We start from the raw sequence: 13,970 nt of genomic DNA, 5'->3' as shown, positions 1-13,970 counted from the left end.
TGGTCTGCATTTCATGCGAGCCAGGAAAGAGAACAGTCCCATAGCCTAAATGCAACGGCAGTAAAGTGCATTAGGCTATGGAGTATGGACTAGAGCTAAAATAGGACTAAGACCAAATGGTGTGTTATTCAAAAGACTAAGACTAAATAAAAATATAGTGAAAAAAACCCAATGCCTCCCTGCTTGGCACTCAGCATCAATGGGTTGGATTGGGTGATCAATCCAACCCTAGGCTGCGGCTCACCGCTCCAAGAGATGGGTCAAATGCAAAAGAATTCACTGCGGTAACGTGACAAATCGTATGTTCAGGGCCATCTTTTCTCTCTGGATTGAATTAATCTTTATTATTTCACCTGCTGAGTCCTTTTGTGAAAATACTTTTTGACTTTAAGTGAAACAACTTTTATCTGGTTCCAAAACACAATCATTCTTCCCGTTTCTGGCTTTTTACTCTTGCAAGGAAAACAAGTTTGACCTGTCTTCGTCTCTGAAAAGTATGTGTGTTGTCTGATTCACTTTCATCTGCATAAGCATACAGATATGCTTGTGATGGCTTGCATTATAATTCTGTTTTTAATATTTGGGTTTGATTTGATATCATTCTTCCCACGGTAAAACCCTTTAAAAAACAGCACTATGGTTAATGAGAAATGTCCACATGAGGCTTGTTAGCAAGTTGTACTGTAGCACTCCTATCAAATAGTAGCCTGTATCTGGTTTAGGTTAGTAGATTAAAAGCAGAATAATGGCTAGCTATTAGCTAACACAATTAATTTCCATTAGCATTGCTAAAACATGACAACAAACCTACAGTGGACATACTGTATAATATCAGTAACAGAAAAGCAGATTTAAAAGAGTTTTGACGTTTGACCAGTTCCTTGGGAAGTGTATTATAAAACCAAAAATTAAAAACAGAACTATCCCTATAATGCGGTTACAAGTTCAGTTTGCAAACAAATAGCAAATGTCACACAAGTTAACCCATTTCGACCGAGAGCACATTAGATTAAAAAATGTCCAGGTGTTATTTTGTGCAAAAGCTCCTTATTGGCTATTTCCCCTACCATAAGCCCTAAATGAATTGCATTGAATTGAATGGGATGTATGGGGTGTTGTGCAAATTCGCTTATTTCCATCGCTCAAAGTTATAATTTTTTTGTATATATCCTCTCTTCATAATGTAAATAATAACCCAAGCGGCACACTTTACTACTTATTTCGATGGAAATAAGCGAATTAGCACAACACCCCATACATCCCATTCAATTCAATGCAATTCATTTCATATTTCACAAAATAACACCTGGACCTCTTTGGTGGGGACGTAACGACTACAAAGAAAGGTAAGAAAGCCTTTTAGTATGGAATTCTCCTTTAAAACACCAAAAGGGGTTCCCGCCCAAAATGGGTTAAATACAATTAGGTATGTTGTCCTTGTGAGGATATAAAACCATAAAGAGGAACATCTGATAGAGAACTGAAATGTTCTACAGTACTTCAACTTCTAGTAGATGAGCATTCAGTGATTTGGAAAAGCCCCTGGTCTGCCCCGGTAACAGATGATTGTGCACATGCACACGCTCTACAGTGGGGGGACGCGCAACAGGCCAACAGCACGCACAACAAGGCCCGCCTCTGCTCGATCATTATTGGAGGAAGGCCCCTCTCTATCCTTGGATGAAGGATGGGCCCTCTAGCCAAAAACCTTTTTTTTACCCCAGGGGTTAACTGGGGACAGGGAGGTTCTTAACCCCGGGATTCCTATTTTGAGCAGTTATTTATTATTTTTATTCTAAAATAGTAGATCTACAAGCTCACAACGCGGTGCATCGCAACTGTCTAGATCAGTTATTTATGCAATTTGTCATACAATGATACAGGGCTTAAGAGGTTAATGGTCAACTAGCACATCCAGGGAAAGACTGAAAAAGAGTTAGCAGTAGAAAAAACTAGAAAGAGGATTTGGTGAGAACGAGCACTGAAACTGTATTCACTGGCACAAACATACCGGTAATCTAAAGTCCATTTCAAATGGAGAAAAAAAGCAGAACTCATAAATGTAAGGTACAAAAAAGTGTTTTATGACAATATATCACCAACTGCAGGCCAACGTGAGAAATGAAAGAGGGAAACTTCATATTGCATGTCTTCTAGCTGTGATGTCAAAGCCCTGTAAAACAAAGACAGCCGTTATTACAGACATGAAACAGAAATTACCACACACACACACACACACCCACATCCAACACCATCTGTGTTGGATGTGGAAGTGTTGTGATCACTCAGGTAGACATGTCTTGTTTCTTTTGCTCTATGTATTATCTCAGCCTTCGAACACGGTTACACTAATCTGGTTGTCTTTTGCAGAATATACTGTACATTGGCTAACATTGACATAATGCGTGATAGATAGATTGATTATCAACAATGAGTATCTGAGTGAATGTACAAACATTTCCGTTGATAAGCTTGGACTTTTTTCTTTTTTTACATGGGCCAGTTACAATTTGCAGCAACCTGTAGGTATTTTGTTTTGTTTTGGCGGGGGTATGGAGTCACACACTTTGACATTCCACATTCTGGCAGAATAGCACTAGAACAAATTTTACCACTTTTTTTGTGCCGAAAATGGGTTCAGTGAGATCAGTGGGGCTCCTTCTGGTTTGTGTTTTTGAGGGGCGCTAGCCTTTCCTATACACAGGTTTAACGCATTGACAATGAAGGGAAAATTTACGTCATAATGTGTCGTTTACGTCATATTGTCTCTTTATTGTTAATGGCGTTTAATGTTTGTGTTGGCACCGTTTTTTTTACAAAACCATTACATCACCTAATCAACATGAGTTAGACTTTAATATATTAGCGCCCCTCACTTCACACAGGTGTGATTTTTATTTAGGTACATGCCCAGCATCTTGAAGACCAGGCCCATTACAAGTTGCTTTACCCTGAGTTCTGGGTGTAAGGTCTACTAGTAGGCTACTAGTAACCCGACCAGTTTGTATTAGTCTGCACTCTGCAGGTTTGTTTTGGATACCTTTGCCTTTTAATTCTTGCATAATCGAAATTACATTGGACGAGTACAGTCAGTGCTGCTAGTGTCCTCAGTGTAGGCCTACTGTATTCCTACTGACCACCGAGGAGAAGCTTGGACAGTTGGACCGTTGGACGGACCTTTACACTACAGAACACTTGTATCACACATCTATAATAGCCTAGCTCCAATGGCCTTAAGGCTAACACATTTTACATTGTTATTGCAGTATGTACTTTGAAGGTCAGGATCTTCAATAGATCAACTTCTATGTGCCAAGATCACTCGATGCACGTATAGTGCAGGAAATATAGTGCTTACATTCGTTCACTTTTGGGCGTCGTTCTGGGCTTTAGGAGGGCCACCACAGCAAGGTCTTTTGGAGACCACGGGGTCTTTCTTCAATATAGTCTGCCTCACCAAGTCCACGTCGCGTTGCATGTGATCCAGAATGCCCGTGAGGACGTTGGGCGCTGCGTGGAAATCAATCAAAAAGTACGAGCCTCGTGTGTGCCGCTCGTTGTGTTTGGAGATCCTGTAGGGCAGCAGTCTCTCTCCCAGGTTCTCCAGCTCTCTGACCACTGCGCCCCGCTCCATCAAGGTCTCCACCGTCCTCCGGAGCGCCGCTGCGGTCTCGGGCCGCTGCATGGCCTTCACGATGAGGGCAAGCTCGTACCGGGGCATGGCTTCAAGGTGAACAGAACACACACAAAACAATGCTTATCAAACTAACGAAGACAAATGTCATTTCTAAAGCTTTGGGTTAGAAATAGAATGAAAGACGTCCATGTTTTGTTTAATGACTCTAAGGAAGAGGAGGAGTTTGTTTACGTATAATGTATGGGACCGTGGAAGGAAACAAACGCCACCAAGCTGTTTGCTGTTGAAGAGCTCACATCTGGTCTAGAGCCCGCCTAGCGTTTACAGCATCCGTCCATTTCCACACATATAATGCACGTGCACACACGCGCGGTTTTCATATCCGCTCTAGACAGGATACGCAAACGGCAGAGTGAGTTGATCCCAGTCTAGTGGAACGACCATAGGCATATACGACCGAAATAAAGCATTATAGAACAATATGTAAAGCGTTGACAACGCAACCCAGACTTATAAGACATAGTGTGGGGGGGGGGGGGGGGGGGACCATATCTAAAAGCAGAAATATTTCATGAAACAAATCAAACACATTTACAGTATGATGATGATGTGGTTATTGTGCGCCGCCTGTTTCGCTGTTCAGCAACACGCCCACCGCGCCCACATGTGACCGAACACGAACCGTCGCGTTTCGAGCGTGGTGTGAAAATGGCGGAGCAGAATGCAGTGCCCAGTGATCTGTTCAAGCACGTTTATTCCTTTTTACTGGAGAACAAGTTCGCCAAGGCTGCCCAGCAGTTCATCAAGCAGGCTAAAGTGGTGAGAGGATCGTTGTGCGCGTTTGTCTCTAATCTACAGCTGCTCTGTCGCTAAGTTTAGGTTGTTTAACTATACTGATCTGCCTCTGACTCACACGAGGAGGGATTCGTATGTCGTACAACGGTGTCGCTTGCTCACAATGCCAGATCTAGCTTATATGTGTTGTATTTAATTGTTGGCTTGTCTTTAGGTCATTTGTATTGCAGCCGCTAGTTGTCCAGTTTGAATTAATGATGTCTCTACACACTTATCAGCTCGCATCATATTGATGCCTTCAACGGATATGTGCCAGCCAGATAAAAGTACAATTATTAGATTTTCAGGGTTCATGATTTATTGCAATATGTGTTTCCCCAGAATCCACAAGATCAAAATGAAGAGAGCCTTGTCAACATCTACAACTTCTGGGCGAAGTGAGTGACTTGTTAACTGCTTGGCACATTTTGTCCAGTGGGGCGACCACTGGACCCCCCTCTTTTTTTTCTTCTTTTTTTGGGGGGGGTTACGTAATGTTAACACTGACCCCTGCAGCTATTTTCTTTTAGGGTGTGATGTATTGATACACATGACAACAATTTACTGTACATCAGTATACAGTAAGTTTAAATGTCCAAAGTACCCCCCCCCCCCCCACACACACACACACACACACACACACACACTAACATGTACACCCAACAGGGCAATATGGCAAAAAATATGATTATCATGATCAATTTTTCCATCTGTTTATGACGATATATATATATATATATAATAGTGATGAATATCCTTGCTCATTTTGATCACTTTCCATAAGGGGCAAAAGACAATGCGTCTGTTTGGAAAATATTAGTTTCCTCCTGTTTGGGTTAGCACCAACCATCTAACTGTGCTGCATCACTATCAAGATCGTTTTATCGCCCAGCTCTACACGCTCCACGTTTAATCGGTACTGGTAGTGCTTCTGACATTACGAACATTTCTTCCCAGGTCGCCCGAAAATAAGAAACGAAAAGCTGAAGATACCAATGGTCCATCTGAAGATACCAGTGGTCCAACTTCTGCCAAAAAGGCAAAGACCAACGCAGATAGCTCTGGCAGTGAGGAGTCAAGCAGCGAGGCAGAAGATACTGCGCCTGCAGGTATGTCTATTGTTCAACTAATGGACACCTTGAATTAAAACAAGATGTGATGTTAAATCCACTGCAAACATTTGTAACTTTATCGGATGCTTTCATGTGCTTCCAGCAGCCACGGTTGCACCTGCTAAGGTAGCACCGGCTAAGGCAGCTGCTAAAGCATCTAGCAGCAGCGAGGACTCCAGTGAGGATGAAGCAGTGACTGTCAAGGCTCCAGCAAAGGTTGGGGGGGAGGGGGGTAATCAAATAATAAAACATTCTGACAATGCAGAGTTATCATGTCACTTTGTGTCTGTTCCACTGTTAAAAAAAGTATTTTCTGAACGCAGGTTCCACTGAAACCTGCAGCTGCAGCACCGACGAGGAAAAAGGATGCCAGCTCTAGCAGTGAAGAATCGGATTCAGAGGATGAAAAGACAGCAGCCAAAGTTGCTGCACCTAGTGAGTTTATTATGGACAAACTATTTACATCAAATGTAAATTACTATCATTAATGATTTAAATAAGAGCTCAACACAAGGCTCAGGTGTGAGTTGGTATGGATGGAGATAGTTTCTGGTCCTAAAACACCTATATGGACAGGGGTATGTTCATTTCAAAAAAGTTTTAAAGTGAACACGTTGTGTGGACATGGATGGACGACGTGGTGTCAGTCATATTGATCTCACATCCTTGTGTATCTTACATGCCAATGCTCTGATCTCTAGAACCTAAGGCACCTGCTGTCTCCACCAAAGCTGCAGCTCAGAAGAAAGAGAGCAACAGCAGTGAGGACAGTTCTGATGATGAAGATGCAGCAAAGGTACATCTAAAACCTCAATTATACGTTTTTGCACGATTGTCTCCCTCGTCGCTGTACGGATACCCAGCTGAAAAACCTGACAAATGAGTTTTTGGCATATAGAAAATTATAAATTAGACTACAGATCAGGCACTGTCTGAATTATTACACTGCATACTACTAAAAAACACTTATCTGGAGACTGAAATATTTGATTGTTCATGGTCTCTTCTTAGAAATGGAGAACAGAACCTGGTGCTGCAACAAGTGTATTGTTAAGGCATGTGAAACTAATAAACTAATAGTTGTTTTATTTTATAAATGCAAGAGAACCGCAAAAATTCTAGTGAAACATAGCATTCAAAGACTAATGCTTTCATCCTACCTGTTGCTGAGACCGTTATTGGAGAGGGCCTTCAGTGGATGAGGCTCTCCATTAGGGAAACCTGTAGCTGGTAGATAGGAGGGAGTCACTTGAGTCTGAAGTCTAGTCAGATAGTCCCTTCCTACTTCCAATATTATGCTTATACCAATGCACTTCTTCGTTATACGTCGCTTTATATAAGGCGATGTCATGCTGTGACTTCACGCTGTCATCAGTTTCCAGACAATACTACCTGATGTCATCAATGCAAAGCTGTTGTCTTATCTCTTCACATCCTATTTATTCTACTATGATGGCTGATGGGGACCTCGCTGCCTGTCATTCTCTCTCAACATGTATAATGAGCATTCTTAAGGTTTGGTTAAAATCTCTATTTGGACGTTATAGCCTATAGGTGAGACTGTTGCCTATTGTACATTATTTATAAAAAATAATTGCCAGTACAGCCATTATCACTCTCCATGGCTACCTGTTGCCTACCAGACCATATTATGTAGAACTTTTGCTTGATAACCTGATGTCTTCCCGGTAGGCTCCAGTGAAACCCCCCACTGCTCCCGCTAAGACCACGGCCGTCGCCAAATCTAGCAGTGAGGACTCGTCTTCAGATGAGGAAGATGCTCCTCCCAGCAAAAAACCCAAAGGTGTGTTTAAGTGGGTGCAACAGTAAATTGATTATCATTTAAAAAATGTATATCATTTTCAAACTTTTTGTGGATTTTATTTTGTAAATGAATGGCCCTACTACATACTACTACAGCGGATCCACAAGCTCCAAGCGTGGCGTTTCAGCTTGTAGATCTGATTTGTTTTTTATTTGAATACTGAAAAGTAACAGTTGTGGTATATGAAGTTTCCAACCAACACATATATTTAAGATATTGCTTGATGCTGTAAAATGGGGCTTAACTTGGTTTATCAGACTAATCGATTAGTCCACATTTTCTCCATATTGTGATTGGTAGATGTCAAAAAGAAATAGAAATAGAAATAGTAAAAAAAGAAAAACACTACTAAATTATTCTATTACTTGAAAAAGTAATCGATAGAGTATTCTCTGAGAAAATAATTGACAGCCTACACTACATGTGTTCCTTCACATGTTTGTATAATATATGAACCACTGTGCTGATAAGCTTCCCTGCTTTCATGACAGGAGCTTATAGTGCCGTCCCACCTCCTGCTCCAGCACCTGCCCCTGTGAAGACCACCCCAGCCGCTGCAAAGAAGCAAGAGTCCAGTTCTGACAGCTCGGGTAAAGATTCATGTTTCAGCTGCAGTCATTGGCACCTTATGTATTATGCATTCTCCAACACGAGCTGAGGTAGGTTAACAAGCTAATGCTGCGTGTGCCTCTTTTCAGATTCAAGCTCGGATGAAGAGGAAAAGAAGCCTGCAGCTAAGGTCACTCCAGCTGCAGCAACCCCAGCTACGGTCACTCCAGCTGCAGTAATCCCATCCAAGGCTGCAGCTGCTGATGACTCCTCATCGGAAGACTCTAGCTCTGAGGATGAGGAAAAGGTGCCTGAGAAGCCTGCAGTCAAAGCTGCACCAGTCAAGACACCCCCAGCCAAAAAAGATGATTCCTCAAGTTCAGGTGAGAGAGCAAAATATGAGGACTTAACAGTTCATCATTAGTTATATTAGTTGCTGCCAACCCCTATGGTTGGCCTTGGGAAGGGTATAGACAACCACATGTCTCCTCCAATAGGGTTGCGAGTCTCTTTTCAACTGACATTGAGGAGGAGCATCTCTCTGACATCACGGAGAGGGAGTAATGCATGCAAAAAAAAAATGAGTTTGACTGAGAGGGAGTAACAATGTAGCGATACTCACACCACCGCAACTATTCATGTCCACCCTGCATTCAAAACAAAAACACTGAGGACGAAGGAGGAGAGCATTGAGGCGCGTTGGTAGACTCCCTTTATTCCAAACTGAGGAGTTTGACTGGGAGGGAGTAATGATTGTTTTGCAGGGTTTAGTCACTCAGTTAATTTTATTTGGGTAGTCTTTCCTGATGCAAGTTGTCCCTGTTGAGCACCTATGAGCCCTTCTACCTTCGTGCAGGACTTCTCTCTCTTTTCTTTCTATAATTTCTGTCCCACGATTTTCATCCAGTGTCAATTATCTAATGTAATCCTGGGCGCTACACTTCCTCTGCCAACCTGGGGGGGCAGCGGACTGACCTCATGCTTCCTTCTCTGCATGAGGAGTCCAAGCTGAAGGAAGTTTAGAGACCAGGATTACTGCATGTTTTTTGTGAGGGTACCTACCCTAGGGGACACGGGGAGAATATGCAAACTCCACACAGGACTTCTCTTTACCTTGTTTGTATTCTCTATTCTTCATAAATCTATTCCAGACTCGGATAGCAGTTCTGAAGACGAGGCCCCTGCGAAATCTGTAGTTAAGCCTGTTACTGTAGTTCAACCTGTTGCCACGTCAACTCCAGCTTCTACCCCCAAACCCCCAGAGAGCAGCTCTGAATCAGACGACTCCTCTGAAAATGAAGCCCCACCCAAGACCAAGCCTGCAGCCACACCTACACCTGCCTCCACCCCTAAACCTCCAGCCAAGACGGCAGAGAGCAGCTCTGAGTCCTCCTCTGAAGATGAAGAAGAGCCGGCCGCCGCTAAGCCAGCCTCCAAGCCTGCTACACCTGCTGTTGCTGCAGAGAGCAGCTCTGACTCGTCCTCTGAAGAGGACGACGAGCCGGCCAAGGCCAAGCCAGCAGCATCTAAACCAGCCGTACAGGCTCCCACTCCTGCTACCCCTGTGGCTAAGCCTGCTAGTGCAGCAGAGAGCAGCTCTGATTCTTCCTCGGATGAAGAGGAGGAACCAGCCAAGCCGACCGCAGCTAAACCAGCTCCCCAGGCCTCCAAGCCTGCAGCTAAACCTGCGGCAGAGAGCAACTCTGACAGTGACGAAAAAGATATATGTGTTGGCACGACCGCATCTGTCCAGGTAATTTTTGCCCCAGCAAAGGAGACAGAAAAGAGCAGTTCTGACTCCTCAGACAGCTCTGATTCTGACACAGAGGCTAAGACCACCCCTGCTAAGCCAGCAGTCAACAATGGTAAGGCTGCCACACCTAAAGCTGCCACTCCAGCAGCCAAGGCCCTGGCCAAGAAGGCTGAGTCCTCATCTAGTGACAGTAGTTCTGACGAGGAAGAGGAGGCCACTAAGAAGCCTGTGAAACCCACGACAGCGGCCGCAACACCCAAGACCACCCCAGCCAAGAAGGCTGAGTCCTCATCTAGTGACAGTAGCTCAGACGAGGAAGAGGAGGCCAGTAAGAAACCTGCAAAACCGTCTACAACTCCTAAGACTACTCCAGCCACAACACCCAAGACCACCCCAGCCAAGAAGGCTGAGTCCTCATCTAGTGACAGTAGCTCAGACGAGGAAGAGGAGGCCACTAAGAAACCTGTAAAACCGGCTAAGACTACTCCAGCCGCAACACCCAAGACCACCCCAGCCAAGAAGGCAGAGTCGTCATCTAGTGACAGTAGCTCGGAAGAGGAGGCCAGTAAGAAACCTGCAAAACCGGCTACCACTTCTAAGACTACTCCAGCCGCAACACCCAAGACCACCCCAGCCAAGAAGGCAGAGTCGTCATCTAGTGACAGTAGCTCCGACGAGGAAGAGGAGGCAAGTAAAAAGTCTGTGAAACCCACAACAGCGGCCGCAACACCCAAGACTACCCCAGCCAAGACACCCAAGACCACCCCAGCCAAGAAGGCTGAGTCCTCATCTAGTGACAGTAGTTCTGACGAGGAAGAGGAGGCCACTAAGAAGCCTGTGAAACCCGCTACCCCGGCCAAAACTCCTAAGACTACTCCAGCCACGACACCCAAAACTGTCCCAGCCAAGAAGGCAGAGTCCTCATCTAGCGACAGTAGCTCCGACGAGGAAGAGGCAGCGGCCAGTAAGAAGTCTGTGAAACCCGCTACCCCGGCCAAAACTCCTAAGACTACTCCAGCCACGACACCCAAGACTGTCCCAGCCAAGAAGGCAGAGTCCTCATCTAGCGACAGTAGCTCCGACGAGGAAGAGGCAGCGGCCAGTAAGAAGTCTGTGAAACCTGCTACCCCAGCCACAACACCCAAGACCACCCCAGCTAAAAAGGCTGAGTCCTCGTCTAGTGACAGTAGCTCGGATGAGGAAGAGAAACCTAAAGCTCCCACAGCACTCGCCACCCCCACAACAAATGGTAAACTATTAAACACATTGAATCTGTTGTTGGGTATTTACAAGGGAAATACAATGTGGTTATAGCGAGACGGTATATGGAGTCTCTAAAAAATGACCATTATTTAAAAGGTCATGCTTGTTTGTTTCTCCCCCGTTTGTATTGCCCTTTCTAAGCACGCTCTCTCTTGTCTATCCATGCATGCAGTCAAGCCCAGTAAATACATTTCACTGCTAAATGTCACCAGCCCGTCTGACACTGCAGATCTTTACCCTCTTGATTTGCACAGGTACAAATGGCAACGAAGACTCGCCTGAGGATGAAGTTGAAGTGAAGACACCAAAGGGGAAGAAAAACAAGCTCGCCACGCCACAAACGTTTCCAAAAGCCAATCCGAAGGTAAGCCCTTCTCGGACCATTAAAACATATTAAATCAATGTTTTAATCGGCTCTGGGAACCCAAAATTGCTTCAGTAATTGCTGGCCTTCTGAACCAGCAGACTTGCATGCAACCTTTTCTATCTATTTGCCACACAGTATAATGTACCATTCCGTAGAGTAAGGGAGGAGGAGGTCGACGTGAACCAGCGTCTCGCAGACAACTCATTTGAAGCCAAGGTGAGCTCTTTTCCAGTCTCCTAGAGAGCCCCAAATCCCTGTTCTAGTAGTTCACTATCAAAAGAAGTAGAAGTGAATGTTTAGTATGGACATTTCCATCCATAGCAATGCTGTGCTTGTCCTTCCAGCGTGGAGCCACTGGTGATTGGGGTTCGAAAGCCAACGACTCACTCAAGTTCACCAAGGGCAAGTCGTTCCGCCACGAAAAGACGAAGAAGAAGCGAGGAAGCTACCGGGGAGGTGCAATCTCTACTACAATCAATTCAATTAAGTTTGATAGTGACTGAGAGCCCTTTTTACAACTTCCTAACTGGAATAGGACTGTTGGAGTGTTACTCCTCTTTTTAGTCCCCACAGACTATTTCCCTTAAAAGAGTAGTTCACCAAAAAATAATGTACTTATTTTCTATCAATTCCACACCCCAATGAAGCCTTCAATTCATGGAGATAGTTTTGTGTATTTGTTGCATTCTTAAGCAAATAATCCTACCAATAATGTGTGACTGGCGGATTGTCACACATTATTGGCTTAGGACATGGGACCAATCTCCATACATTCAAGGCTTCATGGGGTATGGAATTTATATAAATTGTGTCTTTTTATTTTGGGTGAACTACTCCTTTAAATATCATCACCACCCTGACTGAGGAATGTGTTCCCAGAGCCGAGCAGGGATGATGTCATCAGTTGCTTCTAGTTGATAATGGAGATTAGTCCATTGAGTTCTCATTTTAAGCCAACAGTGTAGTGTAGGATAAGGCTGCCTAGAAGAGTTGTCTTCTACCATGCCTTCCTCCAGATAGCGTCACAAAGTTGAAATGGTCCATTCGCTGCACTCATGTTAGCCACTAGGTGGCTGTAAACCACCAATTACCGTTAACCTGGCAGTTATGTTTTGGGTCCCTCTGTTGCTTGTTCGGATATTGAAAAAACTGTAGTTTCCAGTTCTGTTGAGTTTCTTTCATTATGCATTGTGACATAATGAATTGTTAGTTTTTTTATTTGTATACGAATTTTGAAACGGCCATCTATTGTGAAAGGTCTTAGTTAAAAAAATTGAAGATGCTTGTTTTCTTGTCGAGTTTGGGTAATTGGGGTGTCATTCGTTTGTTTTCCTTTTAATTGTGAGGAGGAGACTGTAGGCATTGTCTCTGAAAGTACATGAGAACACTTTGGGTTTTATAAGTATTTATTGAACAGTTTTAGTCCATCTCAACATCCATATCTTTTCCATGTAAGGCCTCACTCACACTGTTGCAACATGCATACAACATTTGTCTTGTCCGTGTTTAATGGCCGCCCCCAATGCATGTCACATGGTTTGACAAAACATTTTTGTTTGATGCGGGGGAGGGGGCACAACACAGCCATCAAACAAATGTTTTGTCAAACCATGTGACTTCCATTGGCCATTAAACACGGACAAGACAAATGTTGCAACAGTGTGAATGAGGCCTATCTCTTCAAGCCATCTTGTTTTGTGAGACCATTAGTTACGGTTTGCTTTATCACCAGTGTAGAGTTGACAGGCGAGACTACCTCTCCTCCACACACACACCTCAAAGTTGTTTTAATTGTATCAATTTCAGTTGAATTCTACTGTAATGTACCCCCTTTTTTTTCTTTTTCTTATCAAGTACTTTTGATCTACTTAAATAAAGCTTTAAAAGGGTACCATAGTTCTTTTTTCTGATTAGCCAGTTCTAGGTCAGTGGTTATATTTTTATGTGAAGTTAACGACCCCCACATGTATTCTATATGCAGTTGGCTGTGGACTCACTATGACCCCCATAAGAGCAATTTGTCAGTTTTGCTCAAGAGTTGACCCATTAAAACCGGGAAAGCATCTGTGTCATTTTAGATCATGTATATAGCAACATGTTTTCTCAGAAAATGTAGCATTTATAACGTTTAATAAAAAGCATATGTACAGCTCAGTCACTTTGTGCCACTGCACTGTGAGCTTGTATCGACTTTTGAAACTATCTTAAAGGGACACTTCACCCTTTTTGCAAAAGAATATGTGTTAATGACGTTTAGAACACTTTCCTGGGGGTCTTTATGTGTGTAATATGTGGTTTTAGATATTTTAGATTGTAGCAGTGAGCCTATTGTCTCTGTCATGGACACTGGGCTCACTTCCTTCCTGGACTACATGTCTCAGTAAGACAGCTCTCCCCCCCCTATCCAGGAGGAGCAGTGCACCAAAGAATTATGGGAATTGTAGTCCAGGAAGGTAGTGAGACCAGTGACCATGACAGCAGAGACAACAGGCTCACTGCTACAATCTAAAATATCTAAAACCACATATTACACACAAAGACCCCCAGGAAAGTGATCTAAAGCAGTGATACTCAACCTCAGGCCCGCGGGACCATTATGACTGGCCCACCAATGAAAATCTAAAAAAAAG

At 43.7% G+C, this 13,970-nt stretch overlaps 2 protein-coding genes across 5 annotated transcripts; one reads left to right on the top strand and one right to left on the bottom strand.

Annotated features, from left to right (window-relative positions):
* Positions 1-2,063: 2,063 nt before the first annotated feature.
* Positions 2,064-3,833, bottom strand: mrps6 (mitochondrial ribosomal protein S6). Its single transcript, XM_080781610.1, has 2 exons — positions 3,359-3,833; positions 2,064-2,173 (listed from the first exon to the last, which is right to left on the bottom strand). The coding sequence occupies exon 1, from the start codon at positions 3,719-3,721 to the stop codon at positions 3,365-3,367; it is 357 nt and encodes a 118-aa protein (XP_080637736.1). The 5' UTR covers positions 3,722-3,833; the 3' UTR covers positions 2,064-2,173; positions 3,359-3,364.
* A 498-nt stretch (positions 3,834-4,331) lies between these two features.
* Positions 4,332-13,231, top strand: nolc1 (nucleolar and coiled-body phosphoprotein 1). Of its 4 annotated transcripts, none has more exons than XM_080781821.1 (13): positions 4,332-4,456; positions 4,814-4,869; positions 5,429-5,580; positions 5,690-5,799; positions 5,907-6,018; positions 6,285-6,379; positions 7,276-7,387; positions 7,900-7,998; positions 8,107-8,340; positions 9,109-10,959; positions 11,228-11,337; positions 11,476-11,556; positions 11,685-13,231. In XM_080781821.1, exons 1-13 carry the CDS (start codon positions 4,346-4,348, stop codon positions 11,841-11,843), a joined length of 3,282 nt encoding a protein of 1,093 aa, XP_080637947.1. In that variant the 5' UTR covers positions 4,332-4,345; the 3' UTR covers positions 11,844-13,231. The 4 variants fall into 4 exon arrangements, with proteins under 4 accessions (XP_080637947.1, XP_080637948.1, XP_080637946.1 ...); XM_080781822.1 differs by having other exon boundaries at positions 5,687-5,799; positions 9,220-10,959; XM_080781820.1 differs by having other exon boundaries at positions 5,687-5,799.
* Positions 13,232-13,970: the final 739 nt, after the last annotated feature.

The sequence above is a fragment of the Protomyctophum bolini genome (assembly GCF_963924005.1).
Source record: "Protomyctophum bolini genome assembly, chromosome: 14".
NCBI lineage: Eukaryota > Metazoa > Chordata > Actinopteri > Myctophiformes > Myctophidae > Protomyctophum > Protomyctophum bolini.
The sequence above is the reverse complement of the archived record's forward strand: the minus strand, read 5'-3'. Positions and strand labels throughout refer to the sequence as shown.

Bases quoted from the DNA above. Each gene is read 5' to 3' on its own strand.
- nolc1 (XM_080781820.1), top strand. From the start codon at position 4,346: ATGGCGGAGCAGAATGCAGTGCCCAGTGATCTGTTCAAGCACGTTTAT. The intron at 5,800-5,906 runs GTTGGGGGGGAG...TTCTGAACGCAG, and splicing joins CTGTCAAGGCTCCAGCAAAG to GTTCCACTGAAACCTGCAGC. The intron at 10,960-11,227 runs GTAAACTATTAA...TGATTTGCACAG, and splicing joins CGCCACCCCCACAACAAATG to GTACAAATGGCAACGAAGAC.
- mrps6 (XM_080781610.1), bottom strand. From the start codon at position 3,721: ATGCCCCGGTACGAGCTTGCCCTCATCGTGAAGGCCATGCAGCGGCCC.